This window comes from Gopherus evgoodei, chromosome 2 (genome assembly GCF_007399415.2).
Source record: "Gopherus evgoodei ecotype Sinaloan lineage chromosome 2, rGopEvg1_v1.p, whole genome shotgun sequence".
NCBI lineage: Eukaryota > Metazoa > Chordata > Testudines > Testudinidae > Gopherus > Gopherus evgoodei.
Window position 1 is genome coordinate 45,602,694 of NC_044323.1, and position 22,829 is coordinate 45,625,522.

The window sequence follows — 22,829 nt, forward strand, 5'->3', positions numbered from 1 at the left end:
TACTATAACTGAAAGTTTGTTCAATTTGTTGATTTGTGCATTTGATAACACTTTGTGGATAGTCTTTTCACTGTTTCCCTTGTATAGTCAGATAAAAACATAGGAATTACCATATCAGATCAGTTGTCCATGTAGTTTCAGTATCCTGTTACCAGCTGTGACCAATACCAGATGCTTTTAACGGGAGATACAGTAGGAAAAGCCTTTCTGAATTTAACTGGTAGAAATTGTAGCTTTATGTTAGAACAATTGAAAATGGAAAAGTTTGCCTTTGTCTTCTTTTCTCCCTCCAAATATTTATTAAACATTTTAGTCAATTGTACAGCACTTAACTCCCAATACTTAGAAGTTGGTTTATGCCTTGAAGCATGAGGTGTTTTAGAGAGAGAAGATGCCAGACCTAAGTATGAACTTTCGTATTGTGGTGATGGACTTTATTTTGGGACCCTGAAGATGGGTTTGAACTGTTTCTCTTATTAAACCAGCCCCAGGTAAGGGTGGTGGTAAACCAGAGAGAAGCTTGTGTGCAGTTCTTAAGGGGTCCGGGAGAGTGGGAAACAGAGGCAGGGTGCTGCAGAGTAACCTCTGGCCAGGAGAGGGTGATCAGGCGGCAGCTGGGCCTTCTATAGTCTGCCTGCCAGATGTCACATTGCAGGATTGAGGCCTTAGGCTCTGACCCAGTAAAGCACATAAGCATGTGCTCACTGTATGGCTGTGAGTAGTCCCTTTAAGCACATGAGTGGTCCCAATGAATGTAAAGTTATGCATGTGAATCCCTTTGCTACAGGGGGCTTCAGTTATTTTTTGTGGGTTTCTTACATAGCAACTGAAAAATTTAAAATAGGGAAGTGTGATTTTAAAACCACAGAAATTGGCAGAATGTCTCACAAGTGGATGTGTAGTACCTGAAATCTAGTTAAAACTAAAAACAACAAAAATAGTTTCAAGTTGATTGTGTACCTTTAATAGAAAAATAGATTGACTTTTATCAGTGTGTTTAAATGATAACCTAATCACATACAAGTCGCTGATATTGCATAATAAATTTTTAATTTAGCTTATTTGCTTTGTTTCTTATATGGTATTAATATATAAGGAGAATAATATTTTGAATTTTAAGAATACTTAGTTAAGACTGAAGATTCTCAACTGGCAAATTCTGTAACCTATACAGATATTGTTAAGAACAAAATGTTGGCAGTGCTATTTATTGCATGCTGGAAGTCTGAGTCTCAAAGCAATGAGGTTGATGTAAACTGTGCAGACATGTCCACCACCATCTAGAGAGCTGTAATTGAGATTTGAGAAGGAATCAGTCTGGGTTGCAAGGTCATACTCTTGATGTTGCCTTCATGGCGTAGCTGTAACTTAATGCAATTGAACATTACCTAAAGAGAAGTACAGACATAATTTGCAAGTCATGAGAAAGCAGGCTCTTTTGCCTTTAGCTTATTCAGTATAAATTGGAAATTATTCAACCAAGCATATTTAAAACTTAATAATGTGTTTGACATAAAAATAAGGACATACAATTGGTGTGATTATGTAACATAACTGATGAATATGTTCATCTTTAAATTAAGATATAAACCAGAAGCCACTGCATAAATTAGCATTGCCAAATTCCAAATATTTTCCCATTAATTTTTTAAGAGACAAAATAATAATAAGACTAGCTTAATTCTAACTTTCTTAATTCAAAGAACATGAGCTGAAGGGTTTTTTTTATATTGAATAATAATACATTTTACTCGCCTTTTTAGAAACTTGACCTTGAAATCTATTTACTTGACAAACTTTGATTTCCTCTGTCACACAAAAGCATGGATTTGTTAGTACAGCTTGTTCATCAGAGCTGGGATTGGGATTTTGTTTGTTTTTTCAGTAATAGAGCACAGATGATTTATGGAAGAGGGACAGAAAGCAAATTATTACGTAAAATTGCAACTAGAGAAGAAAAAGTTAGTGTGTGTGGGGTGTGTGTGTATGGCATTCCATACCTTGGGGGATCATACTGTAACCCCCATGTTCCACATTTCCATATAAATATAAAGCATGCCTTGTAAGGTATCGGGAAAGGTTATGATCTGATGAAAATAATTTCTCTATCCATATATGTGTATCATTAATGCATATGAAGTTATGAGAATTGTGTTGTATGATTGTCACTAAAACATGCTGTAAAGTGGGAAATCAGTCAGATATTAGCTCCCCAGAGGCAATAGCAAGGAGAGTAACCAGCACCCAGGCAAGGTGTGAAACAACCCATCAACAACCATTGTCCAGCCAGGGAGCTACAATTCAATGACTCGTGTATGAGGCCACACCAGGAGAATTGCTCAACCTTGCCAGGAAACTCAGGAATGCACCCAGACATGCCTGAACTTGTTTTCCAAGCACATGGACTGAGGGTATAAAACAGACACATTGGCCACATGCTGGGCCTTTCTAGTTCACCCACCTATGCTGCAAGCAACAAGGACGTTCTGAAGACTCCAACTGAGGGGACTGGCCCAGATTTCAGGGGTGAAAACTGTGTGAGAAAAACTGCTTAGTCTAGTTGTTGCCCAGCCTAATAGGGTTGAGAGTTTAGACTACATGCTTATATTTTATTTCTTTTAGTAACTAACTCTGTCTTTTTGCCTGTCACTTAATATCACTTAAAATCTATCTTTTGTAGTCAATAAATATGTTTTGCTGTTTATCTTTGCCAGTGAGTTTGCCTAAAGTGTGTGGTAAATCAGTTTTGCAAAGACTGGTGTATGTCCACTTTCATTGATGAAGTAGTGAACCAATTAATAAGTCTGTACTGCCCATCTTGAGCAGTGCAAGACAGTATATTCCTGCGGTACAGTGCTGGGAGCTGAAGGGGGATTTGAATCAGGTGCCTTTCTCTGGGTGATTCATGAGTGACTCGGGGAGCATTCATGGAATCTAGCTGGGTGTGGGGTCTCCACATGCGGTTGTGCTGAGTGATAACAGCACCTGGAGGCGTTGCTAGTGAGAGACAGCCCAGGCTGGAAGAGTTCAGGGGGCAGATCGGTCCCATAGTCCCAGGCTGCACCCCGGGATTCCGTCACACCAACCTTTATACTATTTATTTATTTATTTATTTATTTATGTGATTATCTCTTTTTAAGCTTCATTCTTATAGGATGAAAGGTAGAGCACTCTATTTCTAATTCAGCTCACACTAAAATAATTGATTTCAGGGTAAAATAGGTACAGCTCAACTAATAACCTTATGTTATGCTGCATCTCATGATTTACTAAAAATAGTGAAATCCATCAAGTGAGACATCTTTGCTCCAACTACTAATTTAAAAAGGCACTACAAATATCGGTATTGGACTTCTTATAGCTCTTAGCAATATCTCAAGTTCAATGAGTTCCTGTTTAAAAGATGATAAAGACAAAATAATGTGTAAAGTGGCATATGTTATACTGGTAATAAGAGTAACAATTTTTTGTTATTGCACTCTAATAATGGTACACAGGTAACATAACCTTAAGCAGATGAAATGAAATGAATGAAATCTTTAAAATGTTGTACAGTTTGGACAAGTTATGCAAACTTGTCTCCATAACATTTTCTTTTATATTAAAAATCAATAAGTAAATTTCAGTGTGATTGACCTACTGATATGCAAAATGAATACTTTGATAATATCACTGGTAAATAGGGCTCCTTATATTTTGTTAAAAGAATGAGGAGTACTTGTGGCACCTTAGAAACTAACAAATGTATTTGAGCATAAGCTTTTGTGGGCTAAAACCCACTTCATCAGATGCATGCAGTGGAAAATACAGTAGGAAGATATATATACACAGAGGACATGAAAAAATAGGAGTTGCCATACTAACTATAACAAAAATAATCAGTTAGGATGGGCTGTTATCAACAGGAAAAAAAAAACTTTTGTAGTGATAAGCAGGATGGCCCATTTCCAACAGTTAACAAGAAGGTATGAGTAACAGTAGGGGGAAAAATTAGCATGGGGAAATAGGTTTTACTTTGTGTAATGACCCATCCACTCTCAGTCTTTAGTCAAGCCTAATGGTGTCCAATTCTGCAGTTTCTCATTGGAGTCTGTTTTTGAAGTTTTTTTGCTGGAGTATTGCGACTTTGAGGTCTGTAATCAAGTGCCCAGGGAGGTTGCATGCATCTGATGAAGTGGGTTTTAGCCCACGAAAGCTTATGCTCAGATACATTTGTTAGTCTCTAAGGTGCCACAAGTACTCTTCATTTTTTTTGCTGATACAGTCTAACACGCTTACCACTCTGAAACTTATATTTTGTTCTTTACTTATAGCACACATACAATTTTTATTTACAATAACCTAGGGAGTTTTATTTATTATATATCTGCTTCATAAAAACTGAAAATGTAGGGGTCTTCTAAACATCAGATAGTTATGATTGACAAATAAAATGAACTTTTGTATAATTGGCACTGTTTGAAAATTTTAGGGTTTTTTGAGGCTTAAAATCACAGTGATATGGTAAAATATGTCAGTTCAAATTTGTCTTTTGTCTGAATCTATCCATGTATGTAGATGCTCTTTACACTAGATTGGTATTTTTAAATTCAAAATGGCACAGAAATTTGACAAACTAATATTGTTGAATGTTTAGTTTGTTTTTAGATTTGAAATAAAGCAGTTTAAAACTATATTTTTTAAAAAAACTCATCTTTGTTTGTGATCTTAATAACTGTTTATATATTCATTTATGTGTAAATTGTTGTTGTAGCAGCTGTGTTACTTCCAGGATATTAAAGAGACAAAGTAGGTGAGGTAATATTTTTATTGGACCACTTCTGTTGCTGAGGGAGACAGGCTTTTGAGGTTACACAGAGCTCTTCCTTGGGGCAGATCTGAAAAAACTTATCTCTCTCAGTAACAGAAATTGGTCCAATAAAAGTTATTACTTCACCTACCTCTGTATACATTTTGTTTTACTGTAGTTAATTTGTACCATAAAAAACTTTAACTGTAAACTTAATATTTGTACACATGAAAACATAGTGTCACAGTAATACTTGATTGTAGAATTACAAAAAATCCTAGCAAGGATAAATGATTTATTTTTAAATTCAAATAATTTTTATTTTTGTATTTAAGAAATGTGTAGATGGCAGAAGCTTCAGCTATTTCAGGTCAGCCTGAGTAATTTTCATATGTGGAAGTAAAATTGTCTCAATGTAATACTTAGACAAAAACCTTCATATTGTAAGTTCTTAAAACCAAATTATTTGAACAACAGTCTCAAAAGAGATAACGTGAAACTTTTTACAGCTATACCATAGGAAACTCAGACTGTTGAGCAACAATTCTCAGCATTAGAGTTTTATACAATCAGAAGTTAGTGAAAATGGTAACAACCGCTGCACACTGAACTTGCAGTTTTGGAGGTGGTAGAAACTTTCATATGCTGATATCCTGCCCCTTATTAGAGGAGACACGTAGGGGAATTATGATTATAAAAGCAAGATTGTCACTTGTCCTCTGCCCCAGTGGAGGGCAGGAAGAGAGTACAAGGCCTCTTCATACTACTTTCCTATGTGGGCTGGCCTGTGTTGCCAGTCTGTGCATAGGAGACAAAGCAGGCTCCACATTTCTCTCTCTCCCCACACATAAATGTACTGGCAAGCAGAGCTGGGCCAGCACAGGGTAGGAAGACAGTAATCTGATACTGTTATGGGCCAGTAGCAGATTATTTCTTGCCTGGAGCAAGGAGTGAAGTAGATGGGGAATTTGCACACTAACTCACAATTCATTCCTGAATTGCTGTTGGGGTATTACGTCTACCCACAGCTCTTACAGAGAATTAGTAGCAATGGATGAAATCCTGATCCCACTGGGTACATTTACACTGCAGTTAAACATCCACAGCTGGTCTGGGTCAGTTGACTTGGGCTTGCAGGGCTCGGGCTGCCGGATTGTAAAATTCTTGTATAACTGTTCAGGCTCAGGTTGGAACCCAACCTCATGAGGACTCCATGAGAGGGCAGGGTCCTCGAGCCCAGGCTCCAGCCCAAGCCCAGCGTCTACACAGAAATTTTTAGCCTCACAGTCCGAGCCAGCTGACTCAGGCCAGCCACAGGAATGCCATGGGTCTTTTATTCCAGTGTAAACATACCCTGAAGTCAACAAGAGTTTTCCCATTGACTTCAACAGCGCCAGAATTTCTCCCAGTGTGTCAGTCTACCCCAAGATGTTAACATTAGATAGCTGTAATGACTGACTTTGTAAGTGTCCATGAGTAACTTCTTATACTTCTCCATAGCAGTAACTCTGATCCCATGAGTAATCTCGCCAAAGATGATGGGACTACTGTGGATGAGAGCTTTCAGGAATGGGGTCTGAATGGCTGTTCTGCATTGTTTATGCTCCCAAAAATTCTTGGTGAAGTCAGTGAGAATTTTGGGTGTGCAATGAATGCAGAATCAGACATAACATGAAGAAATTATCACTTGTAATAATTGCTTGTTTCATATATTTTTGTAATATCTATTGTGAACAATTGTTTTGAAAGTTTCTTTCTTTTGCTTTTAACTCTTCACTTGAATAAATAAAAATGTGGTTTTTAAAAAAAGTAGAATAGAATGGATCTAAACTGAACGGTCAACTTTTATCATATGAAAGTGAGAATAAGTTTTCCATTTAGTTTATGGTTGACAGTGGTGTTAGCTGTAAATAATGTACATTGTATGTTATCCCAAAATATATACTGTAAAATGTAGTGTCCATTGCGAGCTACAGTCTCCAGTATTTCAAAAGATATGCTCACCTCTAATTTTTATTAGTAAAATATAGATCTTTTTAATGATGCAATCATAAAATGCAAACAAATCTATATCCTATAATAGCTAAATAATTTTCTTTATATATTTATTGAAGACTGGGACAGGGAGAAATTACTTGAAGCATGGATGTCTAATCCAGAGAACTGCTGCCAACGTTCAGGCGTTCAAATGCCAACTCCACCTCCAAGTGGGTATAATGCCTGGGACACACTCCCTTCTCCACGAACTCCCCGCACCACTCGCTCTTCTGTGACCTCCCCTGATGAAATCAGCCTGTCACCTGGCGATATTGAGACAATTCTGGTATGATTTATTCTTAAGAAAGATTCCTTGCCTATTACTATGTGAATAGTTAGAGGCACAAAGTAATGTTTTAAATATTATTAAAAAGTTGTTCTGGTATATAATGCTTTGCAACTTGTGAGAAAATCTTCCATAATCGTTGTGCAGTTGGTTTTTTAAAGTATGTTTTTTTCCTTACAAATAGGACTGAAATTAATTGGGAGATTGAACTGATTTCCCTCTCTTGTTTCTCTCCCCCCACATCCTCCATCCCCCCACCCCCCAACATAGTGCAAGAGAACTATTTTGTCATTTATCTTTGCAAAATAACGTTGGAAAGGACATGAGAGCTTTTTGTCTTTCTTTCTGTCTTTCTTTCTTGTAAGCAAACACTGAAGTGTGTGTAGAATCAGAGAAGTGTAGAGTTGGAAGGGAACACAAAAGGTCACCTGGTCCAGCCCCTTGTGCTGCTTCATTTTAACAGTCGGTTTATAATGACACAAGTTGAGCATGTGGCTGGAACAAGGGGCACTGTTTTCAGCTTGACAGCCACCATTATAATGTCAGACTTCTGATTTAACAAGATAGGATCATACCAAGTGTGTGTAGCTCAGCATTTCTTTGGAGACTTTTTATCTAGATGTTCAATTCCATGGTATCAATTTCCTTGAACATACTTAAATGCTCTGAATTTTCCTTTTTTATATTTTTCATTGAGAAACAAAGTTTTCTTTGTTTGCCTTTTAAATGTCAGCCTACTACTGTACTGTAAGATTATAAATAATTTTGCTGTGTGAGGGCTGTTTTAAGCAGTTTACAAGGCTATCACAAATTTCAGATATAAAAGCATCTTTCATTAAAATCAGTAATGCTCTTTTGGAAGACAGAACTCTTTTTATTAATCCACAGCTCTTCTCTAATTTTTAAAATACTACAAAAAAGGTACATGGCATTATAGTTTATCCTTTTTTATATCTGCTGCAATACTTTTCCTGGAATATAACTGCATGTGAAATGAAGTGACAAATGTATGTTATATTGTATATTTCCTTTTCTTAGTATTGGGGGCTTGTGATGGGAATGCAAGATAAGGCCCACTATGAAATATGATGGTGGACGTAGTTTAATATCTGTGGTATTAGTTTTGTATCTGGATTTAAATTGTGTGTCTGTGTGTGTATAGATTATATATAGCTAGTTTACTTTGTTTTACAGTCTTCAGTTGTTAAAATTGATCTTTTAGTAATCTAAAGAAACAAGTACGATTGTTGTTGGAATTTCAGATTTTATGTAGAGATTTTTTTCTATTAAGACGTTTCTCACTTAAAATTCTCATCTATGCACAAAAAGCCCAGAGCCTTTTGAATCCCGGCCACGGCTGAGATTTAAAGAGCTCTGGGCTCCCCCGCAGCTGCGGGCAGCTCAGAGCCTTTTGAATCCCGGCTGCGGCTGGGATTTAAAGGGCTCTGGGCTCCCCGTGGCTGCGGGCAACCCAGAGCCCTTTGATTCCCTGCCGTGGGCCGCACAGTGACCATGTTGTGCAGGCCTGATTTAGCTCATTACACATTTTGATCTAAAGATGCAAAGTACAAATTTTCAAATCAGTTTTACAAACCTCAGCCTGGTTTTTTTAGATCTAGTGATTAAAATCATAACTTTAAATCAATTATTTAAATTGCTCCACCCTGCCTTGGGCCTGATTCTTTGCAGGGCAGAATACCTCCGTTGACATACAACTGAACTAATCTACCAAGTCCTTCTGCTGCTATTGAAGTCAGTGACTTTACTGGAGCACTGTCGTCTTTATTGGGAGCTAAGAGTGCTCAACATCTTAAAGGCTGGAGGTGGAGGAGATCCCAGAAGGCAGTAAAAAAAATTTGTTGCACAGGTTCCTAAAATATTTACTAAATGTTTGTGGGAGGTCTGTGGAAACAAAGACATGCACCTTTCCATTTTCAGTTTTTCAAACATAAAGCAACACTTTCTCCTTGATACATTCGTAAAAGATTTTTCCCTACTTTGTACTGTTTTCTTACAGTAATTTGGTTTTATATTTTTATTATGTACTTCTCATGAGATCTGCACATGGCACACAAGAGTTTGTTTTTCTTCCCTTCATCTATATTTTTTTCTTTATCTTCAGTGCAACATTTGTATGTGTAATATTTCTGTGTTTGAAGACCCAGTAGATATGCCTTGTGGACATGAGTTTTGCAGATCATGCTGGGAGGCGTGAGTATATGCATTTAGCATTTTTTTAAAAATGATTAGGTTTTCCATTTTAAAGAGGGGGTGGGATCACAACCAATAAATAGCCATTGTCAGATGTTGAGCGATAGCTGTTCTGAACCATATGGAATACTTTCATATGTATTTTTCTTATTGGCCATTAACTGGCTGATGGGTACATAGCGATGGCTTTGGCCCTGATACAAGCTTAAGTGCATGACTGAATAGGGATGGATTTAAGCATGTTGTTTAGTGCTTTGTTGAGTTGGGGCCTAACTGTCTGAGAACTGATCTACACTTAAAAGTTTTACAAGTATAACTACTTTGGTTAGGAGTGTGAGTTTTACAGAAATAGACTTGTAAAAGCCCAAGTGTGGATGCAGCAATACTGGTATAAAGATGACTGTATACCACTATCACTGCATCCGCAGTAGGGAGGGTTGTACTGCTTTAATTATACTGGTAAATTTAAAGTGATGCAACTTGTCTAGTGTAGATAAGGCGTAATTCCAATGCATCTGTTGTTGTGGTATTATGTAAGAGCATTAAGCCCGTCACAACCTTAAATATGAGTTACTGTTTAAAATGTGGATTTTAGAGCATGTAGAAAAAATCATTCATGTTCCTATTGTATTGTAATTGTATGCTGTATCAAGCTCTGAGTAGGGCTAGTACTGCAAATCTGGAGTTATTTGATCAAGGGGTTTTGGGGATACAGTGTCATCTTTCCCCCACCCCCAAAGACCTCGTCAGTAAAATTGAGTTCTTTTTTCTTTTTTGCATACACATGGCTAAAATATGTTGTTTATTGACCCCAAACTAATATCACTGGTCAGTTACAACTCAGCTAATGTCAGGCATCCACTATCACTTTGGGGAAGCAATATTTTTAAAGATAGTAGATAGAGGCTATCATTAGCTCTACAAACTGCCTTTCACTTGGGTGATAGGGTACAGACAGTAATTTGTGCATGTATTCATATATGCTCTGTGGTTAGGCATAGCTGACATCAGGTCGCTTGGTAGCTCATACAACATGCTGGAGCTGCTAAACCCAAACACCACCTTGGTACTGAGAGTTCAAGTCCTACCCTCAACAGACTTCTGAGATTACTCTCTGCCTGCATTCTGCTTGTGGTTAGGAGCTGCAAAGGGGGTCCTTATGGTAGTTTGGCTGAGGGCAGAGCTTTCTGTTTAAGAGCTGATAATTCAAATTGCTTCAAAATTCACATGCATATTCCGACTGTTTTGAAAAAATCTGTACCTCATCAAGGCCAGGATAGCGTTAGTGGTGCACGTCTGGTTTCATTTGGGTAAGGGGTTTCATCATATACAACCCAGCTAAAAGCTGTATGCAAAACCAGTATTAGTTCTGGTTATAGAGAGTTTGCATCTGTTCAGTCTTCCTCAGAAACTCCTTTGTGAGGAACAATCATTGAGCAATGATAGTTACATGGTGTCTTGAGGAAACAAGCACTGCATCTTGACCATGGACCATCAGTTTGTTTGCTCTCCTAGGGAGACTTTTGTGTACTGTGCACACTTAGTGTTACCAACTTGCCATTTGCTTGGTGTCCGGGGCTCATTTTGGAAGTGTGACTGGTATGTTCAATTTTGAAGATGGTCAGCACCCCACAAGTCTCCCTCAATGCCATCTGCCCAAATCCCACTCTAGGACAGTTAGGCAGGCAAAACTGTGTCCAGGATATGAGGCCCAGTATGATGATATGAGGCTCTATTGATGGGCGAGACTAGATGTCACATTGAAAATGGTATTGGGGAGGCTGGCACAAGAGTCGCAGCCAGGATGGATCAGTTCTGAGCTGGGAGGGGCTCATTGAGCTCCTTTAAAGTACTCCTAGGCCTGGCAGACAAGATCTATACTGGAAGCTGGGAACAGGCATGCTGTGCGTGCCCGAGGCACATATAGCTGAGATTGGCAGGAAAGAACTTCTAAAAAGTTCAATGGGGAAGTTCACACATCTCAGACCTATTGCTGAATGCTCTGTTCATCTCCAGGAGGTGTTCTCATTCATTTTAGACATCCTATTAAGATGAATGGGCCACTTCACACCTCTCTGAGCCTCCAGAGCTGCAGACAGGTGTGCAGAGCTCCTTTCCACTATGCTTGGGACTTTGGGACTCTCCTCCTCTCCTCATTGCTGCCCCCCACTGGAAGAATTGTTCCATGCAGCCCTCCCACCAGCACTTTGTCTCCTTCCAGGGCCCCTCCAGCCCTACTGGTGTTACCCAGGGTTCTTTCAACCCAAACCTCTTGATATCTTTACTCTGTGCAAGGTGGTGTCAGGAAATAAATCAAGGGAGACACGCTCTTCAACTGATAGATGGCTGGCACAAACAGAACAACACAAGAGTGCTCTCACTTAAAGCTATACTTTACTTAGTCTCAAGCACTTGCACACATCCGCAACAGATTAGTAAAACACCCCCAACCCTCAACAATTACCGAAGTTGGGTGTGGCTCTCAAGTGGCACAGCATCAGTCTTCTTATGGCCAATCTTCTGTCTGCCGGTGGGACCATAGGATGTGTCCAGAGGGAGAGTCCCTGAAGAGTCCAACTACCCCAAACTTTCTTCCCTTATTTATTCATTCATGGCCTGAGCCCCATGAACCTGAGTCTTGTATCACAGTATAGATGGTATCCTAAGTGGTGAAAGCATGCGCAGGAAGCCCCCTCCTACCGACCTACTGGTGCGCTTCAAAAAGGAGGGGGAAATAGACTGACAAAAATACCTAGTTAACACAGAGTGATGGTTGCCTAGCACTACCTCATATCCTTTCAGAATGTGAAGAGTAGCTAAACCTAAATTTTTGAACATCAGAAATAAAGAGCTATGTTAAGACACACTTAAACCTCTGAAAACTGGTAATGTCTCCCACAGAACATTTGCTCAACCTACTTTGAGTGATACCCCAACTGGCTAGGGATCATAGGACTGCATCCTTTGTGAGCATGTGGAAGACAGAGGGGAAAGTCCGCAACAACAGCGGGGGAGAGGGGAGATATTTAGGCCTTGTCCTCGCTAGGAAAAGGATAAGCTTTACAAATGTGCGATAGTAAGCTCAAACTATACTGGACCACTTTGCTGACTCCAGACAAACTGGCAAAACCTTGGCAAATATTTATCTTTGCCTAAGGATTCCGTCATCACCTTTGTTTGCCTCTCACTGAGCCTTGTGATGCACTGTGATGTGTGTCAATAGGCTGCATAAAAGCTTCATGGCAATTTGCGAATGCCCGTGCAGGTGTAGAGTTTTGATGGGCACTGAGAATATGCTACTCCTGAGAGGATCCTGCACCACTGCGCAATGCAGAATTTGAGCAGAATTTCCTTTTTCCCATGCAGAAATGGGCTGCAGAGCTGCAGGCCACCACTAGAGGCTGCTGGACCCAGCAAACCCTAGCATCCCAACTCTCAAATAAAAAACACTGCCAGGGAGAAGGGGTGGGGGAAGGAGTTGGAGGGTTCCCAGCTGCTACAGTTCCTGGCATGACCTGAGGGAAGGAGGCACCATGCAGGAAACTCCATACAAGTCCAGGACCCAGTTTCTCCCTCTGGATCCCTGGGCTCTGGAGGGGTGGGGGAGGGGGCCTGCAGCTGGGCTCGAGGGGGGGAAGAGAGGGTATGGATGTCTGGGCAGGGGTGCGCCCCATGGCTTGGCTCTGGGGGAGGAAAGGGTGTGGGTTTCTGGGCAGGGGACACCCCAAGGCAGGACTATGAGGAGAGGGCCTGTGGGTGTCTGGCCCCCCAGCTGGACTCTGGGGTTGGGGCGGGGCAGAGAAACAGGAACTGGGTTTTCATAGGGGTTTCTTTAAATTTCTACTCGTGGGGGAACATTTTGTTTGTGTGTGTGTCTGTATTGTTACAGGAGGATCTGAAGTATAGCCTAAGTTTGACTATCTTTTTTATGATCCCACAAGTAGAGATTCATTTCAAGTACTAGTTAATAGCTGATGGGATCAGGTAGCCATTCCAAAGACTTAGTTGATTTAGTCTAGCTAACTGTCAATTTGTTCAGATCAAGCTCTTACATGTTTCAAACTGTATTTTGACAAGAACAAGGATTGCTATTTATTGCGAAACCTAATTACTTGTCAGACTAATTTGTGCATACATTAAGTACTACTATATACATCTTTTGGGGATTTAATGAAGAAATTTTGCTCAGTTTTATTAAATATTGTACAGAGGCGGGCACTTACTAATGGGAGATGTAAACCAAACATACATACATACATTCAAGTACTTTTTTCAGTTGTTCACTTGTGGACTCTTTTTTTCACCAAATGCCTCCTCAAATCTGAGCTACTTGTTGAGTGTAAAAACCAAGGGACAATTCATATTTCTTGTTTTAAAAAGAGATGTAAATGAAAGTGTATATTTTAGTAAGTTAGTATAAGGACAATGAATTTTCATCAATTTCTTGACTTATTTATTTTTTATCATCAAATTCTGTCTGACACAATTCTGGCAGGTTTTTGAATCTGAAAATTCAGGAGGGTGAGGCTCACAACATTTTTTGCCCAGCGTATGATTGCTTCCAGCTTGTTCCTGTAGAGATCATAGAAAGCGTGGTTTCCAGGGAGATGGACAAAAGATACCTACTGTTTGACATTAAGGTAAACTGTCAAGCTGTTCCTGTGTGACTAGAGTGTATCTGACTTTCTTATTCCAATTACAATGCAACTTCTGTGTGAAATATGACTGTACCTTTTTTAAGTAGAGTTTAATAAATTAATACTGTAGATCTGAACTGTATGTAACTTACTTACGGTAATGAAGGAGTTGGCATGCTGTTGAGGACATTTTTAAAAAAGGAATAATTACATTTCTTCCTCAAGCACAGAAAATACACTTCTGTGCTGGGCAATTTAATAATATTTCTCAGTATTTGTAAAAATAGTTTGAAATTAATGTCCAGAACAGGCAACACCTAGATTTTAAACTGCCAAGAATATTTTGTTGGCATATCTTAAAAAAATGTTTTTAAATTAGTTTCTGACAAATATTTTGATAAATGAGTTACTATTTCCATTCAGGGTTTCTGGGAAATTTCTACTGTACCTGAGTACAGTACCTTCTATTGACATCACTAGAGTTTTGCTCTAGCCCATACTTTCAGAAGATTCCAGACAGGAAAAGACGGTGGAAAATCTTGATTTGGTTAATACTAGATTTTATTTTCTCCATTGCTACAGAATGTATCTTTAAAAAGTAATCTTTTAATTAACTATGCAGGTTATTGGCCTGTAGTGTGGATCCTTAAAATAACTTGTTAACTTATTCCCTGGGTGGGGAGGGGAGAGAAATGTTTAGTACAAGGACTGACTTAGATATCTTGCAAGTCACTTTGCATGAGATCATAAAATCTTATACATCAAAGTGGGGATCTGATACCCAGAGTTGATCCGGTGTCCTTCATAGCCTCACCTTCTGAGTGACGTGCAAGTCAGCACAGTTTTGAAAGGGAGCAGCCAGAGGTTTCTTTTCTTCCACATAATTTATTTTAGATAATTAATAAAAGGAAAAACACTCTACACTGACAGAAAAAAATTGAGGCACATTTCTATGTTCTCTATTCTGATTCTTTAAACGTTTATTGCAGTTGATAATATTGAGATTGGTGATAGAGAACATAGGTTTTATTTCTTAATCACCAGTACAGTTATGCACTGTAAAATTTCAGAGGTTATGTATTAAATACGTCTGTAAAAATAATGGATTATTTGCAGTGAGAGAGTGTCTACATGGCAAATTATTCCAAAATAGCAATTCTTGATTAACTCCCTGGGTGAACATGCTTAAATTTGGAATAAGGTACTATTATTCCACAATAAGTGTGTCCATACGTTGAGATAATCAGGAACAGTTAATCCATTTTAAATTTATACCCTGTCTTTTTCTGAATTAACTTTCATGTGTGGCCAAACCCTAAATCTTTTCACAAAAGAAGAGACTTGTACGCATTAAGCATTTTGCATGAGGTGTAGCTGTTCAGGTCTTAGTGTGAATCTTAAGTATTGCTATAGGGAAGAAATAAAATTTTTGAGCTAGTGATTAAATAATTCTCTTTTTATAACTATTTTTAAAATACCATACCGGCTTAATTACAAGACTATCTTATGCTCTTTGGCTTTGCTCCTTCAGAGGCAGATTGTGATCAAAGGTTACAGTTCATATCCATGATGAGGGTCTATTCCCAAATGTTAAGTAATTTTCTTCTCTTTTTTCTTCTTTTCAGGCCTTTGTTGAAAATAATCCTGCTATTAAGTGGTGTCCTATACGAGCCTGTGAAAGAGCAGTCAAGCTGACAAGACAAGGGTCAAATACAACTGGTTCAGACACACTTAACTTCCCATTGCTAAGAGCCCCTGCTGTGGATTGTGGAAAAGGGCATCTCTTCTGCTGGTTTGTATTAGAAATTTGTACATGACTATATAAAACTATCACAGCTGCTGCCAGTCTAGAGGTCAAGAGAAATCTCGAGCCAGCTGCCATGCTGCAGAAGCCTACAAGAAACTCTGTAGGTTGTTGATACGGTGTATAGTTTGACATGAATATATTTTCATACATACATGGGCTGAATACTAATGTGTGTACAGTGTGGGCCAGAGTATCCATTCCTCCTCTTCTGCAGTAGGCATAACTCTAAAAGTAAGGAGGATTCCACTTACCAAAACCTTTTTGAACTTTGGAACTCAAAAATTCCTCCTTCCTGAACTTTGATTATTCACAAATCCTATCAAAACATATGCCAAATCTTAAACTAACTGCAAGTATAAAAAACAATTCTTCCTCCATCTCTCTGATGTACACTAGTGTGTGTGTATCCTTTAGGGTGGCAAAGGGTATAACTTTGTCTACATCAATATATTAATAGCTGTGCTGGACACAAAATAGCTGCATGGAGCTCTAGGTTTAGAGATTTGCAGTATAATCAGAATAGATGTTGACATGTTCACAATTATATTCCAGATAACCACTAGGTCATGCTTTTTTAGAATCCTGGGGTTTTATTTAATCTGAGGGAGTCACATTCTGTACTATGTATGGCTCTCAGTAAGGCTAATTCTTAAGTGATTTTGTGGAGGAGGCTTTTCATGTGAAATTTGCTAGGACACAATTACTCAAATATACAGCCAAGTTTCCCTATTCAAAATTCTTATCAATGCCCAGAATATATAAATTATTAAGAACATACACACACACAATAGTGTAGACTGGGGAGATGGAGGAAGAATTGTTTTTTATATTTGCAGTTAGTTTAAGATTTGGCGTATGTTTTGCTAGGATTTGTGAGTAATCAAGGTTCAGGGAGGAGGACTTTTTGAGTTCCAAAGTTCAAAAGGGTTTTGGTAAGTGGAATCCTTCTTACTTTTGGTGTTATGCCTACAGCAGAAAAGGAGGAATGGATAATTTGGCCCACACTGTACACACATTAATATTCAGCCCATGTATGTATGAAAATATATATGTTTCCCTGTTCAAAAATTCTTGCCAATGCCCAGAATATATAAATTATTAAAAACATAAGAACAACCATATTGGGTCAATCCAATGGCCATCTAGCCCAGTATCCTGTCTTCTGACAGTGACCAATTCCCAGACGCTTTAGAGTGAATGAACAGAACAGGGCAATTATTGAGTGATCCATCCCCTGTCATTCAGTCCCAGCATCCCTGACCATCTTGGCTAATAGCCATTGGTGGACCTATCCTCCATGAACATATCAATTATTTTTTTTTAACCCAGTTATACTTTTGGCCTTCACAACATCCTCTGGCGACAAGTTCAATAGGTTGACTGTGCATTGCATAAAGTAGTACTCCTTACATTTGTTTTAAACTGCTGCCTATTAATTTCAGTGGATGGCCCCTAGTTCTTGTGTTACATGAAGGGGTAAATAACACTTTTTACTCACTTTCTCCACACCATTCATGATTTCATAGACCTCTATTGTATTCCCCCTTAGTCGTCTCTCTTCCAAGCTGTTCCATACCCCTAATCATTTTTGTTGCCCATCTCTGTACCTTTTCAAATTCTAATATATCTTTGAGATGCGGTGACCAGAACTGCATGCCATATTCAAAGTGTAGGCATATCAAGGCTTTATATAGTGGCATTAAGATATGTACTGTCTTATTATCTATCCCTTTCCAAATGGTTCCTAACATTGTTAGCTTTTTTGACTGCCTCTGCACATTGAGTGGATGTTTTCAGAGAACTGTCCACAATGACTCTGTAGCAGAGCGCTGACTCGCCACCATGGCGCCTCCTGCTGGTTGTCCTGGGAATTAGTTTTCTCAGCCCTGGACCCTCTATAGTCCAGTATCTCACCCTCTGTTATCTGCTTTTCTGCAGTCCCTTTATCTCCACTCTGTGTAAGCCCTACGTCCCTCCCGGACTCTGGTGTCCCTTACTTTGGGGTGCTGCACCTCACCCAGGGAACCCACTCCCTTGAGCCCACCTCACCTCAGTGACCCACTGCTAGTCCTCATCTAGCTCCTTTATTCAGGAGCAACTGCAGTTGCCCCTGGCTAGGGGGTTGGACCTGCTGCTTTCCCCTGCAGCCCCGGTACCTGCTTAGGCCTTCCTGTTAGACCTCAGCCTAGGAGGTTGCCAAGCATGAGCTCCCCAATTCGGGACATACAGGGAAAGGGGTTCTATTCCTGCTACTTCCTAATCCCAAAAGCAGAAAACCACATTAAAACCAGTCCAATGCATAGAGTTCATAGGGGCGGTTCTCAACTCCACACGAGCCAGTGCCTTCCTCCCAGAGGCGCGTTTTCAGGCCAGGTCAAACTTGACAAAAATCCCTGGCTGGGATGATTTAGTTGGGAATTGGTCCTGCTTTGAGCAGGAGCTTGGACTAGATGACCTCCTGAGGTCCCTTCCAACCCTGATATTCTATGATTCTATGATCTCCCATGTGAGGAACTGCACACTCACCACGGCTCTCACCTCCCTGCAGTTGCTGGGCCACATGGCCACCTGTACACATGTGGTCAGTCGTGCACGGCTCCACCTCCAGTCTCTGCAAGCGTGGCTGTCGTTGGTTTACACCCCCAACAGACACGAGCTAGACCAGGTGATTAGGGTATTTTATCACATCCTGTCATCCCTGTACTGGTGGTTGGACACCAGGCTGGTGTTTCAGGGAGTCCCCTTCGGAACCCTATCCCCATCACTAACCCTGGTTTCCAATGTGTTTGGGAGCCCACCTCAGTGAGCTGAGCACCCAGGGCCTCTAGTTGTGGGACGATCTGGTTCTCCACATCAACGTCAGGGAGCTCTGAGCATTTCGGAGGCCTGGCAGACCTTCTTGCCCCACCTGAAGGGCACGGTGATGCAGGTCCTTACGGACAATACCACCACAATGTATTACATTAACAGATACGGTAGAGCGAGGTCAGTGGCCCTTTGCCAAGAAGCTCTGAACCTTTGGCACTTTTGTGCAGTATGTCATTCATCTGGTAGCCACACACCTGCCCAGCACCAAGAATGTACTAGCGGATCGCCTTGTCTCATCACAAGTGGTCGTTCCATCCAGAGGTAGCCAGTATAATCTTCTGGAAGTGGGGGACTCCCCTGGTGGACTTGTTCGCCTCCCAACAGAAAATGCTACGTGTTCTGTTCGCTCCAGGGGATGAATCAGGATTCCCTGTCAGATGCCTTTCTGTTTCCGTGGTTGGGAGCCCTGATGTATGCCTTCCCACCAGTGCCATTGATCCACAGAGTCCTCGTGAAGATCAAACGGGACAGGGCAAGAGTCATCCTGATAGCTCCCGAGTGGCTTCGCCAGCACTGGTTCGGCATGTTGCTGGTCCTTTTGGTAGCCAAGCTGCTGTAGCTCCCTCTGTGGCCGGACCTGCTGTCCCAGAACCATGGCAGTCTCCTGCACCCGAACCTAGAGGCACTGCCTTTGACAGCATGGCTGCTGCATGTCTAAACGGGGACAAGCAGGAATGCTTGGCTCAGGTGAAACAGGTTTTGCTTTCTGCTGCCCACCAGAGCAACCTATTGGGCAAAGTGGAAAAGATTCACGTGCTGAGCAGGCCTCCCTGCAGTTGATTTTGCTGCACCTCAAGCTCCAGGGCTTGTCGCTGTCTTCAGTCAGGGTCCGCCTGGCTGTAATTTCAGCTTTCCACTCTCCCTTCCAAGGCAGGTCGTTCTTCGCTTATGACATGACAGCCCAGTTCCTGAAAGGTCTGCAGCATTTTTACTCTTACATCTGGGATCCAATCCCTCCTGGGGATTTGAATCTTATGCTGTCAAGGCTCGTGGGGCCTCCCTTTGAACCTCTGGATTCCTACTCTCGTCTCCTTCTCTCCTGGAAGGTGGCATTCCTGGTGGTGGTTATGTCCCCCCGCAATGTGTCTGAGATCAGAGCACTTAGTCAGAACCACTCTATATGGTGTTCTACAAGGTTAAGGTCCAGTTATGGCCGTACCTGGCATTCCTGCCCAAGGTAGTCTCCCAGTTTCATACCAGGATATTCTCTTAACGGTCTTCTTTCCAAAGCCTCACAATTCCAAAGAGGAGCGCAGGTTACGCACCTTGGATGTCTGGAGTGCACTGGCCTTCTATATCAACAGGACACGGTCTTTCCGTAAGTAAATGCAACTGTTTGTTGCAGTGGCAGACAGGATGAAAAAGTCGCCCAGTGTCTGCTCAGAGGATTTCATCCTGGATCACAGTCTGCATTCGATACTGCTATGAGCTGGAAATGTGCCTCCACCGGCGATAGTCAAAGTGCACTCAGAGCACAAGCGTCCTTAGCGGCCTTCTTGACTCAGGTGCTGATCCAAGAGATCTGTGGAGCTGCTACCTGGTCATCTGTTCAAACATTTATGGCCCATTATGTGCTGACCCAGCAGGCCCAGAACGATGCTAGCTTCAGCAGGGCAGTGCTGGAAGACCGCAAACTCCAAGCCCACCTCCATCTGCACTGCTTGTGAATCACCTAGAATGGAATCGACGTGAGCAAGCACGCAAAGAAAAAGTAGTTACCTACCTTTCATAACTGTTCGAGATTATGTTGCTCATGTCCCTTCTATTACCCGCCCTCCTGCCTGGAGTTGCTTGCAAGAAGGAACTGAGAGAGCATAGGGTTGGAGTTGCTGGCAAGAAGGAACTGAGAGAGCATAGGGTCGGCAGCGCCTGATATAGCGGTGTATGGATGTTGCACTCAAAGAAGTGTCACTGCTGACCTTACAAATACCACTAAGGCAAAAATCTCCGATGGCCACGCACGTGGGTGTGTGCACACCTAGAATGGAATGGATATAAGCAATATAGCTGATATTCTAATCTACTTAGTAGTGTCATAGAAATTGGGACAAGGTTGACCAATAATGCACCTTAAGTAGTTATCCATTTTTAGAAAATAAAATGGTTTTCAGTCTCTTAACTTGAACAGGTTTATTGGTGGTCAGCAAAGGTGTTCCTTGCAACAAAGAAGGTTCAGGATTTCCGTGCTCCCACCCTTAATCCAATCTCTAGAAGAATACCTAACATTATCTCTCAGGGAGATGCAGCTGTAGTAATTTGGGTTTTCCCCTTTCTTCCTTTTTAGGCTGTTTGCCCTTCAAAACGTACACCAAAATTCAGGCTTTGTTGACAATTTGTATTTCTACCTTTATTTCTGTAATTCCTGGTTCATTCTCTTTATAGAGTTGTTCAAAGTCTCTGCAGATATTCCAAATTTAGGATTTGAAGTGAGTCTGTTCAAAAGTTCACAATTCACGGAGAAGCCAGTGTGCCTGTCTTTGTTCCTTTGTTTGTTGTGTAGGGTGAATTAATCAGCCTTTAGGTAAGGGGGCCATTCTCTTCTTAGTTGCCTTTCTGCTAATTTTGTTTTCTCTGCATACATATAAAATTATCTAAGAACAGTTATTATGGGTGAAATGTAGCCCCAGTGAAGTCAACGGGGCCAGGATTTCATCCTATGGCTCACATTGACCCTAGCCTTATTTCAATTATACAGGTAGAAGAGGGTGGCTCAGAAGGTTCTTTTCTTTTTTGTAGCTTTCTTTAAGCTTTTCTTGTTCACATGTTCCCTGTTGTGATGAGGACAAGGGATATCATGAGTATTCATTCAGCTAATGACATTGCATTGCAGGAAGTAGTTTACCATTTGATCCTCAAAAAAAAATTTGCATTTTCTTTGATAAAGCAGGTGTCCATGTGGAAATATATGCCATTTATAAACTATTTGTGTATTTCATGTGGCAGATGTCTCGAGCTGTTTTGCTGTATTTCCAGTAAAAGAGCAAGTCGTGACAATTCTGGAATCCGTGTTGACACATCTACACCCAAGCACCGTCTGGAAGCCATGTATCTGCTGCTGTAGACTGACTGCCGTCCTGAAAACTAGCAGTAGTAAATCTGGAAAATCTTGAGGGACCCACTGTTAACTCCTTGTGTGTCCAATATTATCTCCTTTCCATTTAGGGGAGTGTGAAAGCAAGGGGGATTTACTTAAGCACTGTCCGTGTTATTAAGGATTAATGATTATCAGTGGACACGGACAAGTAATTCTGGGTGAAATTCATCCCAGCTATAGCGGGCCTACGTACCACATAAACTCCACTTAAACTAGGAGCTTATACTTAGCCGAAAAGGTTTTTGGAGCAGGGACTTTGTCTTACTATATGTTTGTACAGTATCTAACTGATTGGGGTTTGATTAGGCTGATTGGGGCCTTTGGAATACTACTTTAATATGAATAACAAAGGCCTTTCATAGTCCATCTGAACTGAGGTCAATTTCACCCATTGTACAAAAGCTGTATGACCATCTCATATGGGCATAGATTAGTTACTGGTCAGCCCATAAAACAGCACATACCAGCTGCTTTTCAGATATTCTCCATCATAATTAAGAAGCATTTTTCTTTGCTGCCTCACTTAAATTCTCCGATTAATTTTCATGAAGGTCCACCTTGGGTTGTAAGCAAATGTAAGAATGTTTTAAAGTGAGAGTAATTGAGTAGGTTTCTTTATCTTCCTGTCTTAATTTGAGTTTTAATATGCCTTGATTATTTTTCAATTTGAACCAAAGTAGAATTTAATCTAAACAATTACCTACTGTATTTATGACTTAATTTTTCAGGGAATGTCTTGGTGAAGCACATGAACCTTGTGACTGCCAAACATGGAAGAACTGGCTGCAGAAGATATCAGAAATGAAACCAGAAGAACGTAAGAGTTGTTTTTGTGGGGTTTTTAACAACATTAAATAAGAACTATATGGTAGTCAAGAAATCAGTGTGAAAGTGGGGAGGGACAGGTTTGATAATTTGTCCTGTAGAATTTGTCTAATAAAAAAAGGTGCTGAAAACTGTATAATTCTGTTTTTGTCCCCTTTCTTTAACTCAGAATTTCCTTTTTAATGTTTTAAATCAAACACTACAGATTAGAGATTTGTTTTGGGTAACATCACAGGGGAAAAAATTACTTAAAATATATGTTTTTAAAAAATCCT

General features: G+C 40.4%; 1 protein-coding gene across 9 annotated transcripts in view; it reads left to right on the plus strand.

Moving 5' to 3' along the window:
• The window catches only part of ANKIB1 (ankyrin repeat and IBR domain containing 1), a 199,056-nt gene that overhangs the window by 131,173 nt on the left and 45,054 nt on the right, over positions 1-22,829 (plus strand). For all 9 annotated transcript variants that reach the window (XM_030550545.1, XM_030550547.1, XM_030550544.1 and 6 more), the window contains 5 exons: positions 6,904-7,112; positions 9,235-9,323; positions 13,819-13,963; positions 15,586-15,752; positions 22,458-22,546. In XM_030550545.1, the coding sequence (XP_030406405.1) occupies positions 6,904-7,112; positions 9,235-9,323; positions 13,819-13,963; positions 15,586-15,752; positions 22,458-22,546 (699 nt within the window). The remainder of the gene's footprint in view (positions 1-6,903; positions 7,113-9,234; positions 9,324-13,818; positions 13,964-15,585; positions 15,753-22,457; positions 22,547-22,829) is intronic.